At 38.1% G+C, this 24,739-nt stretch overlaps 1 protein-coding gene across 5 annotated transcripts in view; it reads left to right on the top strand.

The window, feature by feature from the left end:
* The window catches only part of Kdm4c (lysine demethylase 4C), a 395,886-nt gene that overhangs the window by 22,410 nt on the left and 348,737 nt on the right, over positions 1–24,739 (top strand). For 4 of the 5 annotated variants that reach the window (XM_076845986.2, XM_076845983.2, XM_076845984.2 and 1 more), the window contains exon 2: positions 19,808–19,968. The exons of the other annotated variant lie outside the window; for it this stretch is intronic. In XM_076845986.2, coding sequence (XP_076702101.1) covers positions 19,825–19,968 — 144 coding nt within the window. In that variant the 5' untranslated portion in view covers positions 19,808–19,824. The remainder of the gene's footprint in view (positions 1–19,807; positions 19,969–24,739) is intronic. 5 annotated transcript variants of the gene reach the window in all.

The following is a 24,739-nucleotide window of genomic DNA, read 5'->3' as shown; positions in this document are numbered from 1 at the left end:
AGGGGTGTTCAACCACTGAGCCACATTCCCAGCCCTTTTTGTATTTTATTTAGAAACAGGGTCTCACGGAGTTTCATAAGGGCCCACTAAATTGCTGAAGCTGGCTTTGAATTTGTAATCCTCCTGTCTCAGCCTCCCGAGCCGCTGGGATTATAGGCTTGTGCCACCATGCCTGGCATGATGATATATTTGAATAGACAGTTCCAGAAAATTATAAATTTTAAAAATTTATAATTTTTAGATTCAAAAAGTAGAAGAAGTTGAGTGGTGTGCTTTCCCACGCCTGAGGCAAGAGGATCCCAAGTTTGAGGCCAACTTCAGTAACTTGGGAGATCTTGTCTCAAAATCAAAAGCAATAAAAAAGAATTGGGGATGTGGCTCAGTGGTAAAGTGCCTCTCCCTGGGCTCAATCCCATTTATACTCCCCTCCTCCCCCCAAAATGAAAAAGTGGAAATACATATACCATTTAAGGGAATTGATTCTGTAATTACATAATTAATTTTTTTTTTAAAAGCCACAAAGAACATTCCAAGCTTAGATAGATTTGCAGGCTAGTTCTACAAAATATTCAAATAGTACTTAATTTTCGTCCTCACAAACTCAGTGTTTTCCTCTTTCAAGAATACTCCCCAACTCATTTTTTCTGTCTAGCAAACCTCATTTATTACCACTACCAGAGAAGGACAGTGTGAACAAGGAAAATGACAAACTAGCCTCACTATGAAGGTAGCATATGAAATCTTAAATGTAACATTAATGCAGAGAATTCTACTGTGTGTAATTTTGATAGCACATCACATGTACCAGTTGGGTGATTTTAATAATGCAGGTTGGTCAAACATTAGAAATAAACAAATAAATGAATAAATAAATAAATATATTTAATCACAACAAATAAAGAGGAAAACCCATCATGATGGATATAGGTCAAGCTCATTTGTGATTTAGAAACAAACCAAGCAGAGTATGGTGTCACATGCCTGTAATCCCATCTACTCAGGCTGAGCAGGATGATCAGAAGTTTGAAGCCAGCCTCTCCAGTTCATAAGACCTTGTTTCCAAGATAAAAAAAAAAGGGCTGAGATAGTGGCTCAGTGGTAAAGTGCATATGGAAGGCCCTGAGTTTGATTCCCAGCACTACAAAACAAAAGACAACACAACAAACCAAATAACTAAAAACTTCCCCGACAAAGATATAGAGCAGACTTTCCTAACCTGTTGGGGGGTACATACATACCTGTGTTACTCTGAAGAGTGAAGATTGAAAGCACTTCCTTTATAATAAGACAGTCCACTGTCACTATTTCTTCACTGCTTTTTTTTGGTTCTAGAATGTCCTTGCCACGTAAGCAAGAAAGACAAAAGGAATAAGTCTTATGAAGGAAACAACAACAGAAAAATCAATATTCTTAGATAATTTTTATATGATTATTGAGTTAAAAAATGATCTATAGACAGATTATTAGAAAAAGGAATTATTTTTTGTATTTTTATTTTTAATATTTTTTAGTTGTCAGTGGACCTTTATTTTATTTTATTTATATGTGGTGCTGAGAATCAAACTCAGTGCCTTACGCATGCTAGGCACGTGCTCTGCCCCTGAGCCCCAACCCCAGCCCAGAAAAGGGAATTATTAACAAGATAGCTTGCTGATTTATATGAAATCAGTTAAATATTAAATATTACACACTCTACCACTGAGCAGCTCAGTGGTAGAGTGTATAATAAGCATATGCAAGGCTTTGTGTTCAGTCCCCAGAACTGGAAGGTTTTGTTTTGTTGGGTTTTTTTTTTTTTTTTGGTTCTGATAATGAACCCAGGTGTGCTTTACCACTGAGCTACATCTTAAGGCTTTTTAATTTTGAGACAGGGGGGCTAGGGATGTGGCTCAAGAGGTAGCACGCTCACCTGGCATGTGTGCAGCCTGGGTTCGATCCTCAGCACCACATACAAAGATGCTGTGCCCGCCGAAAATTAAAAAATAAATATTAAAAAATTCTCTCTCTCTCTCTCTCAAAAAAAAAAAAGACTCTAATATCTGGACAGGATTTAAAAAAAAAAAAATTTGAGACAGGGACTTGTTAAGTTGCTCAGGCTGACCTTAAACTTCGCCATACCCCTGCTTCGGTCTCCTCAGTCTCTGGGGTTATAGGTGTGTGCTACCATGCCCAGCTGAAAGTACATTAAAACAAAAAAATTTTTAAGATGTTGATGCAGACTGCGATTGTGGCTCAATGGTAGAGCGCTCGCCTAGCATGGCGGGACCCGGATTCGATCCTCAGTACCACATAAAAATAAAGGCATTGTGTTGTGTCCATCTACACCTAAAAAAAAAAAAATAAAAAAAAGATGTTGATGGACTTTTATTTTATTCATTTATTTACATGTGGTGGTGAGAATCCAACCCAGTGCCTCACACATGCTAGGCAAGCAAGCACTCCACCACTGAGCCACAACCCCAGCCCTGAGAGTACATTTTTATATACCAGGAATGAGAGGGAAAATACTTAAGTAGGAAATTTCTACTTAACACAAAGTGACTGTTCTTAAAAAATGATAATGTCATTAAAGATAAAGACCATGAAAATTAAAGAATACTAAAGAGATGTGACCATTGTATACAATACCTACTCCTAGAGTGAATCTTACACGGGAGAGGTAAAATGCTATAATATATATTATTGGGTCACTTGACCAATCAGGAATCAGATGTAAATATAGTATCTATGTTAAATTTTCAGGAGTTGAAAATTATCCTATGGCCATGTAAGAGAATATGTCTATTGTTAAGAAATGTGCACTACACTTTTTAGGGGTAAAGGCCATGGTATTTACTACCTCTGAAGATGGTTCAAAAAGATAACTATGTATGGGGAGGGAGAGTGAAAGATAGGATAAAATGTTTATAGCTGAATCTGGGTATTGTGCGTACAGTTTTTTTTCTTTCTTATTAGTCCTGAAATTTTTTCCTTCAAGTTTGAAGTTATTTCTAAAGAAAAAGTTAAAATACTTTTTATAATAACAACAAATATAAGAATAAACCCTAACACAGCTTTGTGATATTAGCTATTCACTTAGTTTTTCTTTAACACAAGTTAAATTGTTATTGATTTGACTTTCTTCTAAAATAGAGATGGGAGGCTTGAGTATGTTTGGTCACAATTTTTGACCTTTCTTCTTTTAAAATAATTTTTAGTTGTTTATGGACCTTTATTTCATTTATTTATAAGTGGTGCTGAGAAACAAACCCAGTGCCTTACACATGCTAGGCAAGCATTCTACCACTGAGCCACGACCCCAGCCCCTTTCTTTATTTTTAATACCTATAAGCAGAGTAGTTTTTTGAGAAGTTATTGTACTTTTAATTTTGGTTGTAGATGTGACTCATAAAGAAAGGTACTTCTATTATTTTTTTTCTACCTGGAACTTGTAAGTGTGCATTGGTTTGCCTGTTGTATAGCAAAGCGTTTCTTTTTTTTTTTTTTAAAGAGGTCACAAATATTTTTTAAAAATATTTATTTTTTCATTGTAGTTGGACACAATACCTTTATTTTATTTATTTTTATGTGGTGCTGAGGATCGAACCCAGGTTCTTGCATGTGCTAGGCGAGCGTTCTACTGCTGAGCCACAACCCCAGCTCCTGCAAAGCATTTTCATTGAGTAGAGTTTCACAGGTTGGAGCCCTACATTGTCCCTCTTCGATAAACTTGCAGTTTCTATTTTTTTTTTTTTAAAGAGAGAGGGAGAGAGAGAGAGAATTTTAATATTTATTCTTTAGTTTTCGGCGGACACAACATCTTTCTTTGTATGTGGTGCTGAGGATGGAACCCGGTCCGCACGCATGCCAGGTGAGCGCGCTACTGCTTGAGCCACATCCCCAGTCCCTATTTTTTTTTTTTTTTAAGTGAAAATTAAGACACTTGAGCTATAACACATGACAGAATCCTGTATTTTTACAAATCCCTCTATTACCTAAACTTTTACTGTTGTAATTCTCATACCTCATGATATCTTTTTCTTTTCTTTTTTTTTTTTGTGCTGGGGATTGAATCCAGGGGTGCTCTACCAGTGAGCTACAACCCAGTCCTCTTTATTTTATGTACATATGTATGTATGCTTTTATACTGATAATTCAGGGGTGCTTTACCACTGATCTACATCCCTGTTCTTTTTATTTTTTTATTTATCAAGACGGGTCTTGCTAAATTGCTGAGGCTTGTCTCAAACTGTGATCTTCCTGTCTCAGCCTCCTGAGTCTCTGGGGTTACAGCCATGTAGCACCATGCTGGGCTGTCTCTCTCTTTCTTTTCTTTCTTTTTTTTTTTTTTTTTTTAATCATCTTTACTGAGACTTTCCAAAGGATTTAACTTCAGTTTTGCAGAAATAATATTGTATAAATGATTAATGTATTTATATAATACTTAAATTATATCTTTTGATGACTCAACTAGCATAAATGGGTTGGAAATAAGTACTGTTGAATTGCTAAGCATGCAACTCAGCTGATACTTAGGATAGTTCCTATTTTTTTTTTCTTTTGGGTTGTAAATGGACATAATACCTTTTTTATTCATTTTATGTGGTGCTGAGGATTGAACCCAGTGCCTAACACATAGTAGGCAAATGCTCTGTCATAACCCCTATTCTTATGTGTGGGCATCATTGGTCTTTTTCAGAAAGAATGCATAGGGTTTCTTATTTGGTTAAACAGAGGGTGATTGAGAGGTTCTATAGTAGTAGTTCAGTAGAAATAAGTAGCTGTAAATAAATGGTTGGCTAGTTTTATTAAATGGCTCATTTAATAATTGTACCCAATAGTACAAAATGAATTTTGAATCTTTCAAGTTAATTTCATTATGAGTATACCAGGAAGCTGGGTGTGGTGGCTTGTGCCTATAATTCCAGTGACTCAGGAGGCTGTGGTAGGGGGATTAAAAATTGGAGGCCAGCTTCTCAATGTAGCAAGACTGTAAATCTCCCCCCCTCCCCCAAATGGTACATGGCTTGGTAGAGAGCACCTCTGTGTTCATTCCGCAGTACTGCAAAAAACCAAAAAAGATTATACCAAGGAACTGATTTGAGGAAGTATGACAGTAAAACCATCATTTGATTCACATCTGATATGGTATACTAGGTTTCTTTCCCCCTTGCCATTATTTTCAATTTCTATTTGATAATTATATTAGTCATGATTTAAGTTCAGATAAAGACTCTGCTCTGGTTAACTTGTGCAGAAAGGGAGTTAGGTGTTACAAGTTGGTTGAGGGCTGCAGAAGCAGTCTCCTGGCTGGATCCCATGGGATACCTCCCAGAAAACTATTGACGTCAAGGGTGCTGTCTGTTACAAATAGAAAGGTGAAGAATCAGGGTCCAGGCTCATAGCACCTTGGTTGAGATCTGGGGAACAGGAAGTTGCTTCTGTATCTGTTCCATGAATACATTATTTAGTTGTGACCCAAAGTGTTAGAACTGTTACTTCAGAGCCAAACTGTCAAATCTGTTTCTGTCAGAATGCCTTATGTGGGTGTTCACCTTTCTGACCACTTTGGTCTAGTTCTGAATTCAGGTCTTTTCAGGTTCAAGTAGCTTGAATCATATTTGGAATGCCTGTTGCAGGGTAAATTTTGGCTCTCTAGGCCCTGCAGTTTCTTGAAGATGAGCTTCTCAAGGATCTACCTTATAAATTGCAGTAAGCCTATGATGATTCAGGCTTGGTTTCTCCTACCACCACTACCTTCTCTCAATCTTTCTTTTTGGGGTATGCAATTTCTTGACTCCTTCTCTGTCCTTGAATTTGCTATTCTCCTGCTTTAGTTTGTTGAGCCCTTGAGCCCTTGGGATTATAAGTATGTGCCACTAGGCCTTTTTTTTTTTTTTTTTTTTTAAAGCCAGCACGCAGATGTTACTGTAAACTGGCAATTTGCTAAATTCTTGGCTTTAGCAGCATATTGACTTTATATCATAATGTGTTTGGGTAGGTAGTGTTACCCTATTTTATTGATAGGGAAATAGAGGCTTTATGTTAACTTTATGGAGGTCACACTCCTAATAAGTGAAGACCCACGTAGGGATCCAAACCAGTTTTCACTGATATGAGAAACTGTTTGTTTACATGATCTATGTGAGTGATATGTTTTTTCTCATCTTTTCACCTTCAGTCTGTGGCTATCTTTGCCTATGAGGTGACCCTTTTGGAGATAGCATATTGTTGGTTCTTGTTTTTTAATCCAATCTGCTAGAGTCTTTTTTTTTTTTTTTTTTGCTACAGGGATTGAACTCAGGGGTGCACAACCACTGAGCCACATCCCCAGACCTATTTTGTACTTTATTTAGAGACAGGATCTTAGCATCTTGCCTTTCCTGAGGCTAGTTTGAACTTGAGATCCTCCTGCCTCAGCTTTCTGAGCCACTGGGATTACAGGCATGTGCCACCGTGTCCAATTTAAGTTTATTTTTATGTGGTGTGAGGATCGAACTGTGAGGCAAGTGCTCTACCACTGAGCCTCATCCCCAGCCCCCCTATTTCTAGTTTTTAACTTAAATTAGTTTCTCCTTTGATTGACTATTTCTTTAGTATAGCTCCTCCCTTTGCTGGTTTCCCCTTTTTTTCCCCTTCATTTTATCTTTGTGGAATATTTTGTTGAGAAATGTTCTACAGCGCAGGCTTTCTAGTTGTAAATTCTTTTAACTTGTTTATCATAGAAGGTGTTTTTCATCTTCCCTTAATATAGACCATATTATGTAAGCTGTCACATATGTTGGCATACAATTATAATATTACCTTAATATATTTTTAGCATCTGTAGGTTTATTTTCATAGTTTTCCTTCCATTGATATTTTCATGTTATTGCTTTTTTTCTTGATTAGACTTGCTTGATCTTTATCAAGTTTTAGCAGTATTTTTCTTCTTTTTTTTGTTTTAATTAATTTTTATTGTTGGTTGTTCAAAACATTACATAGTTCTTGATATATCATATTTCACACTTTGATTCAAGTGGGAGTATTTTATATATTTCGACTCCTACTCTTATTTATTCTTTTCTACTACGTAATTTGAAAATAATTTGATTGTTATTCTAGCTTTTTTCTGATACAAGTACTTTAAGTTATAAATATTCATCTGAGTGCTGTTTCATCCCAGATATCCTGATATTTTAAGCTTTTATTATCACTCAGTTCAAATCACTTTTTATTTACTTTTCTTGTGCTTTCTTTTTTGACCACTGAGATATTATAAGTATGCCATTTAATTTTAAAATAGTTGACATGTGGGGGGTGGAGTTCTATATACTCCCCCCCCCTTTTTTTTACATTTCTAGCTTTATTTTTTATTATTAATTTTTATGTATAACAGCGAAATGCATTACAATTCATATTTCACATATAGAGCACAACTTTTTCATATCTCTGGTTGTACACAAAGTATGTCCACACCAATTCATGTCTTCATACATGTACTTTGGATAATGATATCCATCACATTCCACCATTATTTGTAACCCCATTCCCCCTCCCTTCCCCTCCTACCCCTCTGCCCTATCTAGAGTTCATCTATTCCTTCCATGCTCCCCCTCCCTATCCCACTATGAATCAGCCTCCTTATATCAGAGAAAACATTCGGCATTTTTTTTTTTTTTTTTAGATTGGCTAACTTCACTTAGCATTATCTTCTCTGACTCCATCCATTTACCTGCAAATGCCATGATTTTATTCTCTTTTATTGCTGAGTAATATTCCATTGTGTATATATATCACATTTTATTTATAATTTATTTACTGAAGGGCATCTAGGTTGGTTCCACAGTTTAGCTATTGTAAATTGTGTATTGCTGTAAACATTGATATGGCTGTGTCCCTGTAGTATGCTGTTTTTAAGTCCTTTGGGTATAGACCGAGGAGAGGGATAGCTGGGTCAAATGGTGGTTCCATTCCCAGTTTTCCAAGGAATGTCCATACTGCTTTCCATATTGGCTGCACCAATTTGCAGTCCCACCAGCAATGTATGAGTGTGCCTTTTTCCCCACATCCTCACCAACACTTTTTGTTGTTTGTATTCATAATAGCTGCCTTTCTGACTGGAGTGAGATGAAATCTTAGAGTAGTTTTGATTTGCATTTCTCTAATTTTAGATGATGATGAACACTTTTTTCTTTTCTTTCTTTTTTTGGTGCTGATGATTGAACCCAGCGCCTTGTGCATGTGAGGCAAGCATTCTACCAAGTGAGCTAAAGGTGATTGATTTCTTATGTAATAAATCATGCAGGAAGCACAGTCTGCACGATTTCAAATTAAAAAAGTAATGGAAATGCTTTTTATATTGATTGTATTGGTTACATACATGTCAAAACTGATAAAATTACATACTTCAAATATGTGCATTTTATTGTACATCAATTTTACCTCAATAAAGCTATGGGGAAAAAAAATGTGGGCTGTTGTTGTGGTTTAGTGGTAGAGCACTTGCCTAGCATGTGTGAGGCACTGGGTTCGATACCCAGCACCAAAATATATATTACTGAAAAAAAAAAAGTTTATGTGGCCCCAAGGTCTATTCTTATCTTTTTTACTCACTGCCTTTAGTAAAGCAATCATAATTTGAAAGAAATTTATGAAATGATTTATTTCAACTCCTGACAAGGTGGTAATTTTGTATATGATGTCATTTTGTCTTCCTTATTTGCTTGTGCCACTATTAGGTTAATTTGTTTTTGAGTTTTTAGGACTTGTTTTTATTTAGTTGAATATTTACATTATAAATTGTTGATTCCAGAGTTAAAAGTGTACATTGAGCTACATTGACAGTTTTATTTTTGGGTACTAGGGATTGAACTCAGGGGCACTCAACCACTGAGCCACATCCCTACCAATTTTTGTATTTTATTAGAGACAGGGTATCACAGAATTACTTAGTGCCTCACCATTGCTGAGGAGGGATTTGAGCTCTTGATCCTCTTGACTCAGCCTCCTGAACTTCTGGGATTACAGGTGTGTGCCACCACGCCCCATTACATTGACAGTTTTGTATCCTATTATGCCTCTATTTTTCCATATAAATAACCACTTTTTCTATACAGAAAAAATATTATAAATATTATCTTGTCCTTTACTTTTTTAATTAATAAAATAATTTGAAAAATCAATCTATACCTGAGCTCAGACCTTTCTCATTGTTTTTAGGTTGGCTGTACTGTGTTGTGGGAAGTATGACATTGATTTATCTATTTCCTTATTGATGTACAATAGACATAGTGTTAGAGAGGGGAAATGACAGTTGTAATTAAAATTTGACTCAATGTGTTTGAAAAATTGTTGCAAGACTGAAGTGAATAACTTTTGGAGGAAGTTGCAAGTTTACACCTAGAATCAGTTACCTTGTGAGAATTTCATGTAAGAATAATGAAGTCTAGCCAGAATATAGCCTGACTCAGGAAGGTAGTTGTCATGGCAGGGGGAGCCAAGTATAAGTAGTATTTTGCTGGCTCCAGCACTCTGCTTTCCATACTTGGACTGGACTGTTTTTTGTTACTATATAGAAATGACAGCCTGAATACTACGGATCTGTTAATCATGCCAGATCTTTGGTGAACAAGAGAAGGGGAAACCTTTCAAATTTGCCCAATAAGGCAAATTCTTGTTTTCATCCACAGAGAGTATAAGAGTGGTTTGATCAGGATTGTGAGCTGGTCAGTACAGACAGATTAGGATAATTTACATTTCTTCTTAGGAACCTTCTCTTGGGACCCAGCCTAGACTCTCATCTGAAGACAAAGGAACTCTCTAGGTTTTTTTTTTTTTTTTTGTACTGGGGATTGAACCCATGGATATTTAACCAGTGAGCTACATCCCTAGCCCTTTTTTATTTTATATTTTGAGACAGGTCTCCCTTAGTTGCTTAGACCTTGCTAAGTTGCTGAGGTTGGCCTTGAGCTTGTGATACGCCTGTCTCAGCCTCCTGGGTTGCTGGGATTATAAGTGTGTACCAACACGCCCAGCTAACTGTTTTTTTGAGAAAGTCTCTTTATGTTGCCCAAGGTGGCCTTGACTCGTGATTCTCCTGAGTAGCTGGGTTTACTGGTATGTACTTCTTGGATTTTTTTTTTTTTTTGCATAGAGTCATTTGTTGTCTTGACTCTTCTGTTCCAGGACCACTTCCCCAAGTCCACTTTCCCGTTCCTAGCCTACTCTCTGCAGGCCAGTGGAGCAGGATATAGGTGTGATCTCAATGGGACCAAAAGGATTAATGAAAAATTAACTGGATCTGGGGAAAGGATTGAGGCCTTGTTTAGGTGAAGAGCTTTTTTTGGTGTGTGCTTTCTAACATAGGGACCATGTCTGTGGGGTCCTGCCTGGGATGGTAGAATAAGGCAGTTTTTAGAGTGCTTCGTGGTTCAGTGCCTAGATAGGTGTGCTAATGTGTTATGTAGAGCTTTTGAGGTGGCCTGCTACTTCCCTTTTCCTCTCAGCCATTTGAGTGGCCAACCATTTGAGAAAGTTGGAGATGGAAGGTCAGTTTTTTTTAGGAGCAAGATTGGAGGATGTGGTTTTCTTTCCTTTCTGTCTTGCTCTAAATGCCTTAGTTAGTTTGCTAGGGCTGCTGTAACAAATCATCACAAACTTGAATGGTGAGAAATATGTTCTCTCTTAGTTCTAGAGACTTGAAGTCAAAATCAAGATTTCAGCAGAGCCATACTCTTTTTGAAAAAGAGTTGAGGGAAAGATCAGTTCCCTGCCTTTCTGTTGGTTTCTTGTGTTTGCCAGCAGTCCTTGGTATTCTGTGGCTTACAGCTGAGTGATTCTAGTCTCTGCCTCAGTCTTTACTTCCATCTTCACAAGGGGATCTTTCCTCAGTCTCTTTCTCTTCTTAAAAGGATTTTAGTTAGGTAGGTACTCATGCCTGTAATCCTAGTGACTTTTGGGAGGCTGAGGCAGGAGGATTGAAAGTTTTGAGGCCAGACTCAGCAATTTAGTGAGAACTTTCTCAAAATCAAAAAATAAAAAGTACCTGGAATGCTGCTCAGTGATTTGTCCCTCCTACCCAAGAACATCAGTTATATTTAACTAATGCCTGCCCTGATTGACTTGATCTTTTTATTTTTATTTTTTTTGGGGGGGGTTACTGGGGATTGAATTCAGGGATACTTGACCACTGATCCACATCCCCAGCCCATTTGTGTTTTGTTTAGGGACAGGGCCTTGACTTTGCTGAGGCTGGCTTTGAACTTGTGATCCTTCCGCCTCAACCTCCTAAGCCTCTGGGATTACAGGCATTGTGCTCAGCCTGCCAGCCCATTTTTTATATTTTATTTTGAGACAGGGTCTTGCTAAGTTGCTCAAGGCCTTACTAAGTTGCTGAGGATTGCTTTGAACTCTCGATTATCCTGCCTCAGCCTCCTGAGCCACTGAGATCACAGGCGTGCGCCACCATGCCCTGCCGGATTGACCTCATCTTAACCCAATTACATCTGCAAAAACCCTATTTTCAGATAAGATCACACTTATGGGTTTTGGGTGTTAGGTTTCAACATGTCTTGGGGGGGATGGTGCATGAATCACCTCAGAGCCATGTTGACTAAGGCAGTCTGCAGAATGAACAGAAGCTTGTTTGCTCACTGTGAGACCAAACCAGTGAGCTGCAGTGTTGAAATGAAAGACCAGACTTCATCTCCCTTAGAATTGGGAACTGGAGACAGCAGGGTAGTAAGGAGTAACTTTCTTTATTCAGTTTTTTTTTTTTTTTTTTTTTTTTTAAAGACTCTCACTATAAGAAAGGAGTAGTGACAGAGGACTGGAGGGTTTGGACCTCCAGAATTTGGCAGGTCTTTGTGAAGTATTCTTCCTCCTGTTGGAGGCTAAAATAGCATCTCTCCTAAAGTAGCACAGCTGGGGATTGTGCCTGGGTTGTTCTTTCATTGCCTAACCTAATGCTTATCTACTAAACTGATATTTGCTGAATTTCCCAGGGGATGTACTTTATAGTAGATTCTGAAGTTTTCTCTTCATAGATAGTGCAGATCTATGGCAGGCCTTGTGGAAGAAACTAATACATGATGCGAGACATCAGTTTTTATTCTTGCCTCAGAGTAATTTTTTTTTTTTTTTTAAAGCCAGGGACTGAACCCAGAGGTACTTTACCACTGAGCCATATACCCAGCCTATTTTGAGATTAGACCTTACTGAGTTGCGTAGGGCCTTGCTAAATTGCTGAGGCTGGCTTTGAATTTGCGATCCTCCTGCGCGTTACTGGGATTACTGATGTGCCACTTACCCAGCTAGAAGTTGTTTAAGAGAGTGCTGGTTAGAAATACCAAGTATGCACAAGGATAGCATTGTAGAATATGACATTACATTTGGCAGGAAAGGATTAGCTTGTTTCTTTTTTATTATTAAGTAAAATATGTATTGTTATTAGAATAAGGAGAGTAAATGTTTTCCCTTCTAGTAAGGTAAAAAAAATTCAGAAAAGAAGATGGGGGGTGGATTAGTGGTGGTCTTTTTTCTTCACTTGTTGGAAAAACTCTTCAGCTTATTAAATTCTTAGGGACTGGGCATAGTAGTGTTTTCTTATAGTTCCAGCTACTTAGGTGGCTGAGGTAGTAGGATGATTTGAAGCCAAGAGCTTGAAGTCAGCCCTGGCAATACAATAAGATGTCGTCTCCTAAAACAAATAAAAAAATATGACCACGTAGAACATTCTTAGTTTACTTGCTTTATATATGGCCATTTAGTTTAGGGGGTCTCAAAAACATTGAAGGCTAAGTCTGTAGAGGCAGAATTACAACATTACATCAGAGTTATTGTTGTCAGTCACTTTGGGGACTCAGTCTCTAAAGAGTTGTAGCATTATTAAAAAAAATTATTGCATCATCATCATCAGCTGAAATTGTGGTGATTCTTGTGAAATATAATAATCTTTTTTCAACCACAAAATACTACTGCAAGAGCCTTTTAAAATTATTCCCTCTTGGATCAGAGAAATAAAGGTAAAGGACAAAGAAGAGGGGTTGGATTTAATTGTAATAACATGATTAAGTTTAATGATAAATGTGGATTAGGAAAAAGTATAACTGCTTTTAAAAAAATTTTTTTTTAGGTGAGATGGACACAACACAATGCCTTTTTTTTAATGTGGTGCTGAGGATCGAACCCAGGTCCCTCCTGTGCTAGACGAGTGCTCTACTGCTGAGCCACAATCCTAGCCCCATAACTGCTTTTAAAAATTTTTCTTTTTTTAGTTGCAGATGGACATAACACCTTTATTTATTTATTTATTTTTATGTGGCGCTGAGGATCGAACCCAGTGTCTCATACGTGCTAGGCAAGAATTCTTCCACTGAGCTACAACCCCAGCCCTTTAAACTACCTTTTTTTTTTTTTTTTAGTTGTAAATGGATTTTTTATTTTATTTATTTATATGCAGTGCTGAGGAGCGAACCCAGGGCCTCACACATGCCAGGCAAGTGCTCTACCACTGAGCTACAACCCCAGCCCCCTGTAAACTGCCTTTTAAAGTAATGAACATAAATAGTCAACCCAAAAAAGAAATGAAAATGGTTGTGTGTCCAAAAATGATCAATGCTATCAATAATAAAAAACATCGAATTTAATATCAAACTTTTTTTTTAGGAGTGGGGTTAAAATTTTACTTAACTTTATGTGTTTTAAATTTTATGATAAACATATATTGACTTTATAGATTGGAAAATTTAAAAACCTAAGCTGAATCAAAGGTCAAAGACCAAAACTAACGTGGTGTGTGGTATATGCCTATAATCCCACTGATTTGAGAGGCTGAGGCAGGAGGATTGCAAGTTCAAAGCCAGCCTCAGCAACTTATTGAGGCCATAAGCAACAAGTGAGATTTGTCTTAAAATGAGACATAAAAGGGGGGCTGGGATGGTGTTCAATCCCTGCTACCCTTCCCCCACAAAACCCCCAACCTCCCGCACATCTAAACCTAATGTAGGTCTATACTATATCAATCTGATTATCTGATTTGTAGGCAAAACTATTTTTGTATAGTTAAGTAGTTATGCTAGGAAGAAAGAAAGTATATTTTCTAGTCCAGTTAGCAAACTGTGTCAAGGGCTGAGATTTAATTTTTTTAAAAAAATTATTTTAGTTGTAGATGAACACAAAACCTTTGCCTCACTATTTATCTATCTATCTATGTATTTATTTATTTATGGTGCTGAGGATCGAACCCAGTTCCTGACACATGCTAGGCAAGCATTTTAGCACTGAGCTACAACCTTAGCCTGAGATTTAATTTTAATCACTATTAATTTGCTGTGTGTCTTAATAGTCTCTGCTTCCATTTTCTTGTCAGAGCCACTGATTTGTTGCATAAACCAGAAATCTTGACTCCTGTTCTTTTCACTTCTGTTAGGAAATTTTGTTCACAGTATATCATATTCTGCAATCTGATCCCTTCTTATTGCCCACCCCTAGTTGACGCTGCCTTTTTATATTGTCTGGTTTAGTGTAAATCACCTACTTGCTTCTCTCTCTGTTTCTGTCATTGTCCTTTGCCGCAGTCTTCTACAGGATACCATGATGGTTCCATTGATATATTTAATAACTCGTCTTTAAAAAGCCATGGGCTACATTTTTGTATTGTATCAACATATGCCTTAACTGTTCTTGGTCTTACTGGGGTGCCTCCTTCCTCTAACAATTTCTCTTCCTCAGGGGTAAACAACTTTAAGCCTCGAGTCAACCATTTTCCCCAGTTTGCCTGAGAAAGTTCTAGGAACAGGCAACTTGAAATAAAAACAAAATAAATCAAAATAAGAACACATTGTTTTTTGAAATGGTCACCCATTCTTTCGCTCTTCCTCAGGGGCGAACAATTTCACTTACCTTCTCTTCAGGCGTTCCCCGTACGGGCCACCAAATGCCGCAGTCTGGCTGGGCACAAATCACGAGCCACTCACAGCTTTGTAGATTCAAACAGCAATTCTTTATTCCCGATCTCACACTGGCCGTCTACAAACACGTTCTGGGGAAATCCATGTTCTCTGCCCAAATCCACACCTCCACTGGGCTTCTGTCTCCCAAAAATACTCTGAATCCCTTGAGAACTCAAGGGGAACTCAGGCAGCAGGATACGCCCTATTCCCAGCAGGAATAATCTTAAACCCGGACCCGCCCTGGTCCTTGAGCAAGGTCACCTTACATGCAATGTCACTGCAAAATGTCTAATGCAAGTCCTATTTCCATGAGTCCTTCCAATAAGCAACATGGGGTACGCTGGCAAGGAAATTGTCATACCTACTTGGCTAATGGCTCCCAGCAGTCCTTTCTTTATACAACAGTCACAATGATACTAAGTGTGAGCCAGCAAACTTTTCTGCTCCAGGTCCTCTAGAAGTTACCTTAGAAAACAGTCATTTCCTTGAAAGAAAAAGGCATGTTTGATTTCCATGAACTGGATAGATAAAAGGGGAAGAAGCCCAAGGTTCTTATCCCACTGAAGGTAGTTTGCCAAGCTCCTCTCTCTCGTTTTTTTCTCTCATTGTTTTTACTCTTGATTACCGAGTTCCCAGTATATATCACATCCTTGCTATTTATTTATTTATTTATTTATTTATTTATTTATTTTTTAGGTGTAGATGGACACAACACAAGGCCTTTATTTTTATGTGGTGCTGAGGATTGAACCCGGGTCCCGCCCGTACTAGGCGAGCGCTCTACCGCTGATACACAATCCCAGCCCTGCATCCTGATATTTCTTATAGCACCCAAAGTCTCCTTCCTTGCTGTTGCCTCTGTTGAAATGCTCTTCTTCCAGATATTTGAATGACTAATTTCCTTCTTCAGGCCTCTCCTGAATTTCACTTTCTCTAAAATGCTGTCTTTGGCCTCCTCTGTGTGAAACAGTAACCCTCCCCTTTGTGTTTCTTCACAGAATTTACTACTTATGTCTGTTTCACTCCATTAGAATGAGGACTTACTGACTGACTGCCCAGCATTTAGGCGTTCAATAATTATTTGGTGAATGACTGGATGGATTTCCAATTTCTTTGTCAGTAGCTTCTTCTGCCTTGAGAAATACTCAGGCCACTCGTGTACTTTGGCCAGGGGGAAAGGAACCTTACTTTTCATGGACCAAATGTTTCTGTGGGCATCTTCCTTTTTCTTACTGCTCAGATTTTTCTATTTTAATAATTTTTACCAGTCAAGCAAATGAATCTCTCTCTCTCTCTCTTTTTTTTTTTTTTTTAAATAACATTTCTGTGTTTGGGATTAATGCTTTCCTTTCTTTGAAAATGGTATCATTTTATATAAATACTTTAGCATTTAGGTGCCTCTTCCATCATTCAGTTGGCAAATAATTATCGCAGCAGACCTTGTGAGCCAGGCTGGGTGCCAGGCTGTATGCCAGGGCTTAAAGAGATGGTGAACCTGCCCTTCCCTTGAAAGCTGATAGTTCAGTGGGTGGTTGGAAGTGCCAACAGTTGGGAGAGGCAAATACCATAATGAAGGATGCAAAGAGAGAGGTTGGACCATGAGTGTTTCATCCAGGTAGTGCCTGAGTGTTGGGAATTTCAAGGGTGGGTGGGAGTTTGCCAGGTGAGGAAGCAGGCAAAGGGTACTCTAAGGAGAGGGAATAATTGGCAGAAGCACAGAGAGCTTTACTTGTTAGAGAAGCACAAGTCAGTGAGTATTCTTGGAGTGTAAAATATAGTTGCCTCTTGAGTGCTCTGTGCTTCAGTGAATTCAACCAAGTGCAGATCAGAAATATTTGAAAAAAAATTTGTATTGAACGTGTCTTCTTACTATTCCCTAAACAGTACAGTATAAAAACTATTAACTTAGCATTTGTGTTATATCAGGTATTATAAGTAATCTGAAGACTTAAAGTATATAGGAGGTTGTGTGTGAGTTATATGCAAATACTAAGCCATTTTATATAAAGGACTTGAGCATCCTAGGATTCTGGTGTACCAGAATTTCTACTCTAATATTCTTTACTAGTGAAGCAAATTAATCTCTGTCTCTCTTTTTTTTTTTAAATCATAGGGGAGAGGTCCTAGAACCAATCCCTTGTGGATCCAGAGGGACAACTATGATGTAGGCACTGATGGTGGACAAGGCAAAGTTACGCAAGGGCCAGATTCAGCTGCTTGTAAATAATTACATGCTTACTGTGTAGAGTGAGAGTTTCATTCTACAGGTCATGGATTTGCATATGTGTGCCTATGTTTATATAAAGGGAGATTGGGTAGGGAGGACCTGAAGATTTTTTCTTTCGTGTGTTCCCTTTCTGAGGGAAGGAGAATCCAAAATATTTTCTGCTATTTATTAATATATCTCCATGCAGATTTTTTCCCCTTTATATTGTAAATTTCTAAAGGGTGGCAGGGTTTAATTTTTATGTTCCCTGTATCTCCTCACTACAAATATTGTGAGATAGATGGCTCATTTAAACTCCCTTCCTTCCTTTCTGCTAGGTATTAAACCCAGCACGTTGCATATACAAGTGTTCTATCACCAAGCTACATCCCCAGCCATGTGCACTTAAATTTTCTTTAAGTAAATAGTTACCACTTCACTACTTTTTTACATCTCTTATTATCCGATAACATGTCCTCCTCTTTTATCTGCCCCATCCTTCATCTCTTAATCTATCAAGGAAGTTAAATTTATTAAGAAAAAAAAAAAGCAGGGGCGGGGGAAAGAAAGCTTGTTTCAAGAAGATTTGATTTGTGCTGTCAGATGCCAGATCCTATCACTGACCCTACATGTGGATTGGGGTGGAATTCCTTACTGAGACAGTCACTCCAGTGCTTTTTATGTTTTTAGTTAAAAAAATTTTTTTTTTTTTTTTAGTTGTAGATAGACACAATATCTTTCTTTATTTTTATGTGGTGCTGAGATTCAAACCCAGTGCCTCACGCATGCAAGGCAAGTGATTTACCACTGAGCTACAATCCCAGTATTACCATTGTTTTTTATACTTGCATTCCCCATGCTTGGCACATGTTACGTACTGAATGAACATTGTTGAAGGGATCATCTCATTCATCTGCAGCAAGATGAGGTTGGTGTTTTTGAAGAAAAACCTCCCTTCTGTAATTTTTGCTTCTAAGCTCCAGACACACTAGACTCCTCTTCATTCTGCAGTATTTCTAGATTCTCTGCTACCTGGAGTGCTCATTCTGTCATCTGACCAGCTGCTGTATCTGCTTATAAGTCTTAACTCTGCTCCTTTCTGAGGAAGTTATTTCTGATTAGTCCAGTGAACTTAGTTGCTTCTTCTTGTATACTTAAAAAAATTTTTTTTGTTCAGTTTCTGGACGGTGAACTTGGAAGGTAAAGAGTTTACCCATTTCTCTCTTTCTAGTACTTAAGCATGTACTAGAAAGCCTGGTGGTTTTGTCGAATGATTGATGTGTACATTATTATAGAAAAGCTTGTTATTTTTTTATTTTTATTATTTTTTTTATTGGTTGTTCAAAACATTACAAAGCTCTTGTCATATCATATTTCATACATTAGATTCAAGTGGGTTATGAACTCCCATTTTTACCCCAAATACAGATTGCAGAATCACATCGGTTACACATCCACATTTTTACATAATGCCATATTAGTGACTGTTGTATTCTGCTACCTTTCCTATCCTCTACTATCCCCCCTCCCCTCCCCTCCCATCTTCTCTCTCTACCCCATCTACTGTAATTCATTTCTCTCCTTGCTTTTTTTCCCCCTTTCCCCTCACAACCTCTTATATGTAATTTTGTATAACAATGAGGGTCTCCTTCCATTTCCATGCAATTTCCCTTTTCTCTCCCTTTCCCTCCCACCTCGTGTCTCTGTTTAATGTTAATCTTTTCCTCCTGCTCTTCCTCCCTGCTCTGTTCTTAGTTGTTCTCATTATATCAAAGAAGACATTTGGCATTTGTTTTTTAGGGATTGGCTAGCTTCACTTAGCATAATCTGCTCAAATGCCATCCATTCCCCTGCAAATTCCATGATTTTGTCATTTTTTAGTGCTGTGTAATACTCTATCGTGTATAAATGCCACATTTTTTTTCATCCATTCATCTTTGAAGGGCATCTGGGTTGGTTCCACAGTCTAGCTATTGTGAATTGTGCTGCTGTGAACATCAATGTGGCAATATCCCTGTAGTATGCTCTTTTAAGGTCTTCAGGGAATAGTCCGAAAAGGGCAATAGCTGGGTCGAATGTGGTTCCATTCCCAGCTTTCCCAGGAATCTCCATACTACTTTCCAAATTGGCTGCACCAATTTGCAGTCCCACCAGCAATGTACAAGAGTACCCTTTTCCCCACATCCTCGCCAGCACTTGTTGTTGTTTGACTTCATAATGGCAAAAAGCTTGTTATGACAAGCTGGAAGGACACGTGAGTCAACTTGTGCTAGGGATGGTGAATATCCTCCACTCAACCTAGATGAAACCTTTATACATGTGTGCATATGAGTATGAGGGATTCTTTCAGAACAACACCTTATGTGAACCTACAGTGTTAGAAAATTCATTTTTACTTGGAAGGATTTTGAGAGACCAGGAGTACAGTTCAGTGATCCAGTGGCAAGAATAGGAACTTGGCCAGAGGAGACTAGAAACTATTGTTTTGTTTTGTTTTGTTTTTTAATCTTTTCTTTTTCCCAGTGCCCAGGGAGAAATGTATGAGTCCCTATAAGAGGGTGGAATAGAGTGGAAATATCTAAAAGAGCAAAGTTCCTGCTGAGGGTGCCTACATTTTATTTGGGAGAAAAATACCACTGACCTTGACACACATAATACAGTGCCAATGACTGTGTCCTTCTCTCTGCAGAGACTGCCCTAGCCATCATGGAGGTGGTGGAGGCAGACAGTCCTCTGAATCCCAGCTGTAAAATAATGACCTTCAGACCCTCCATGGAGGAGTTCCGGGAGTTCAACAAATATCTTGCATACATGGAGTCTAAAGGAGCCCACCGAGCAGGTCTTGCAAAGGTGATTATGCTCAGATCCTGACACGAGAAAGGATCACTTGGCCTTTAAATTGTGTTCTTAATCTTCACGATGTGGGCCGTTGTTTCTTCCTAAGGAAGGTATTTGTAATGTCTTCGTTTTTGTTAATCCATGTGGAGCACTTGAAAGATAATTAACTTATTTTTTTTTCAACTATTTATACTATGTTCTAAAGCTTCTTCTTTTTTCTTCTCTTTTCTTTTAAAATCAGGGTGGCCTTTAGAAACCAGATATCCTGTACAGGTTTTCAGAGGTGTCAGAATATTCATGGTTTTCATCAGTTTCTCATAGAATACATTTATTTATTTATTTTTTTGATAATTGGAATTTAACCCAGGGGGTGCTTAAGTACTGAACCACATCCCCAGCCTTTTAAAATATTTTTTATTTAGAGACAGGTTTTTGCTGAGTTGCTTAGATTCTTGCTAAGTTGCCAAGGGTGACTTTGAACTCACTATCCTCCTACATCAGCTTCCCAAGCTGCTGGGGTTACAGGTGTGCACCACCATGTCAGACCAAGAACAATGATTAACCTGAAGCTTCATCAATACTCTGTATCCCCTCTCCCATTCTTGCTTTGTTTCTTCCATTTTTCTTTGTTTTTAATTAAATTAATTAATTAGTTTTTATGGTACTAGGGATTGAACCCAAGGCCTTTCATATTCTGGGCAAGTGCTCTACCACTGAGCTGCATCCCCAATCCTTTTTAAGAAAATATTATTTTGAGATAGGGTCTCACTTAAGTTGCCAGGCTGGCTTTAAACTTTTGATCCTTCTGCCTCAGTCTCTGGAGTAGCTGGGGTTACATGTGTGTCCCATTGTGCCCAACCTCATTTTATTTTTTTGATATAGCAGATTTAATGAGATATAATATATATATACCAGATAATTTACCCACTTAAATTTCTGTTTCAGTGGTTTCTAGTATTTTTACAGTTACATAGCTATCACCACTATTGAATCCCAGAAGATTTTCATCATCCCAAAAAGAAACTGTACCCATTGACAGTCATTTCCTATTTCCTTCTAACCACCAAGCATGAGGCAACCACAATCTACTTTGTCTCTCTATGGATTTTTCTATTCTTTTTTCTTTTTAGTATTTATCAGATGTGAAGAGTGTCAATATGTACGTGGCACTGTGGCAGGTGGTGTGTGTGTGTGTGTGTGTGTGTGTGTGTGTGTGTGTGTGTGTCGGGGCCATGAGGGGCCAGAACTGATCAAGACCCCACCTTCATGGAGCTTATTATCTGCTGGTAGGATTTTTAGGGTGATGAGATAGGGCCATTTAAGCCAAGACCCAAAGGAAATAAAGAAACCAGCCTTCTCAAGATACAGTGACAAAAGAATACTAAGTCCAGAGGCCGGGAGGCTGGCCTGAACTTCATGCATGGAAGGATTAGGAAGGCAGTCAGTGGAATTGGCACTCAGGGGGAAGAGGGACATAATAAGTATGGTACAAAGAGGCCAGATGGTATTGGGCTTGTCCAGCTTCACAAATGCATAAGAAGTTTTATTTTAAGAGCAGTCAGAAGCATTGCCACACTTTAAGTGGGAGAGGAAGGTATGGTGATTGCTAATTTATTTCTTCTGCTGTTTTTGTGACATTATTTTGAAATGATCACACTAACTTCTATGAGAAGAATGAATTTAGAAGTGTGGGTCATGGGAGACAAGAATACATGTAGGTTGTCTTTATCTAGTGAGGAGCTTATGGTGGCCTAGACCATTGAAGAAAGGCAGATGTGGTCTTTGGTTTAGTTGTGTTTAAAAATACTCATCTTTGGCTAGGTGCTGTGGTGTACTTGGATAATCTCAGAAGCTTAGGAGGCTGAGGCAGGAGGATTGAGCATTCAAAGCCAGCCTCAGCAACTCAGAAAAAACCTGTCTCTAAATAAAATGTAAAAAAGGGCTGAGAATGTGGATCACATTGTGGTTAAGTGCCCCTGGGTTTAATCCTTAGTACCAAAAACAAAAACCTCATTTTTTCTTATTCTTATAGATGCCAAATAACATCCTGAAAAGATCATGGTGGTAGCTGGGTGTGGTGGTGCACGCCTGTAGTCCCAGAGGCTCAGGAAGCCTAGACAGGGGAATTGCAAGTTCAAAGCCAGCCTCTCCAATGGTGAGGTGCTAAGCAACTCAGTGAGAACCTATCTTTAAATAAAATACAAAATAGGACTGGGGATGTGGCTCAGTGGCTTAGTGCCCCTGAGTTCAGTCCCCAGTACCCAAAAAAAGAGATCGTGATTTAAGAACTGGAGGTATAAATGAATGCTTGGGGCCATAGGGGTGTTCTAAGGTACCGAGTACTATATTGCCTATTTGATTCCATAGATCCATAGTTAGAACTTTTAAAAATTTTTTCAATAAGGTTTTTAAAATTTTTATTTAATTTAAATTTTTATTGATTATTTTTACTTATATATAACATTAGGATACATTTTGACATAATCACAAAAGCATGGAATATAATTTGCTCTGATTCAGTCCCCAGCATTTCCCCCTTCCCCAGAGTTAGAGCTTTGAAAGAAAAATTGTGTTATGTCATTCATCCTCTGACCTGCAACCTAAGATGATTTATGTGTCCTTTCTTTTTCTTTTTTCTTTTTTTTTGTGGTGCTTTTTTCTTTTTTTTTGGTGATGTTGGGGATTGAACCAAGGACCTTGTGCATGTGAAGCAAGTACTCAGCTGACTGAGCTACATCCCCAGCCCCTATGTGTCCTTTCTATATTGGATATATATATATCAGGGTCTTACCAAATGCTTAGGACCTCGATAAGTTGTGGAGGCTGGGTTTGAACTCGAGATCCTCCTGCCTCAGTCTCCAGGATTATAGGCATATGCCACCATGCCTGTCAGGAAATCTGTTTTAATTTAAATCTTTCCCTAGGAAGAATTATTTTTTTGTGCGTGTTTTATTATTGTGCTATATTTTAAGTTCGTAATCTGGGTTTCTGTAGACTTGTCACTGTTTGTACATAAATCCCTGAGCCCTGGCAGAGCCCACTGCTGGATGGATCCACTCAACTGCACCAACATAAAGGGCTCTTTTTCACTGCTGTGAAGGTCAAATAGTGTGGAGAACTGATAGAAAGAGAGAATTTCCTGAACAACAGAATTTGTTGTTCAGGTCCTCATCTGGGGACCTGATGCTACCTGTAACCCAATTTTTATTGTTTCTGACATCTGACCCTGGAGGTCTGACATTTTATTATGTATTGTTAAGGATCAAAGTTCCTCTAAGAAAAGTTTGAAAAATTGAGGATATTAAGTTAAATATTAACTAGGAATGGGTGAAAGTTGAAACAAAGAGAAAGTAAAAATTTATAATGAATTTCTCAGATGATCTATCTTTATTTTAGCTTCTTGTTTTTTTTTTTTTTTTTTTGTACCCAGGGTTGAACTGAGGGATGCTTAACCACTAGCCACATCCCAGCCTTTTTTAGATTTTATTTAGAGACTGGGTCTCACAGAGTTGCAAGTGCCTCCCTAAGTTGCTAGGGCTGACTTTGAACTCACGATCCTCCTATCTACCTACGCTTCTGCTTCCACTTCCACTTCGCTGGAATTACAGGCCTGTGCCATCGCTACCACGCCCTTCTCTAGTTTAGCTTCTTTATTGGGTTAACTATTTAAAAAACCCACTCAGTTTTAACATCTCAGACCCTCCAGATTATCTTTGAGGGAGAAATAATTCTTTAATTGAAGAGAATGAATGTATTATTTCAGAAATACTTGACATAAAATTTTGATCATGAACTTGTAATGGGTTAGCAAGGAGTTGGGGGAGAGGATTATGCAGGTCTGTCTCTTTGCCTTGGGCTCTGAATGCAGCCCTTGTCCTCTCTCCCTTTAGTTTCTTGTTTTCTCTCCCTTTAGTTTCTTGAAAGCATATACTGTGTTCCACTGAGATTTAGTAGAATAGCTTGTGGTAAGGAGGCATGTTCAGTAACTTTAGAAGAGGAAGCAGCAGCTACCCTCACAAGGGAGCTGCAGGCACATGTAGTACACCTGTGCTGTTCCTGGTTATTATGAAACAGAATAAAGTTAATGAGAACTACAATTAAAAGACACACCTGAGTCCAGAACAGCTTTTTCTCCCTTCCTTAAATTAAGATCGTTGGCAGAGTTGGAGACATTAATTTATTCAATCCTGTGATAATTTTCTATAACTTATTTTAGGAATATGGTGAACTATTTGTTTCTAATCATTTTTGCTACCTTTTATGTCAAGTCACTTGAACTCAGTTTTATTGGGTTACCCTCTTGTTCTAGAAACTGCAGCAATAATAACTGTACAGAACTGTACTGAATCAAATCAAATGGTAAAAATCAAGACTGCATTGATGTAGTTGGTTTGTTTTGGGGCTAGCCCTGGGGAACAGAGCCACCTGTGAAGTTCTTTGTTAATACACTTTTGATAGCATTTAATGAATTGGTTTTAATTAATGACTTAAAGGCAGTGGAGTTAAAGTTTTATTTTACATTTTAAACATTAAAAATATTTTAATGTTCTTTCTGAATTCTTTATCAAAAGAAAATAAATACACAAGGTAACATTTCGAGTTTCTGTAAATTTATTGTATTTGTATGCTTTCCTCATCCAATTATTTCAGAACTTTTTTTTTTTTTTGTACCACGGATGGAACCCTGGGGCACTTAATCACTGAGCCACATCTCCAGGCCTACATTTTGTATTTTATGTAGAAACAGGGTCTCTCCCTGAGTTGCTTAGAGCCTTGATAGGTT

The sequence above is a fragment of the Callospermophilus lateralis genome, chromosome 2 (genome assembly GCF_048772815.1).
Source record: "Callospermophilus lateralis isolate mCalLat2 chromosome 2, mCalLat2.hap1, whole genome shotgun sequence".
Taxonomy (NCBI): Eukaryota; Metazoa; Chordata; class Mammalia; order Rodentia; family Sciuridae; genus Callospermophilus; species Callospermophilus lateralis.
Note: the sequence above shows the minus strand (reverse complement) of the source record. Positions and strands in the feature narration are given on the sequence as shown.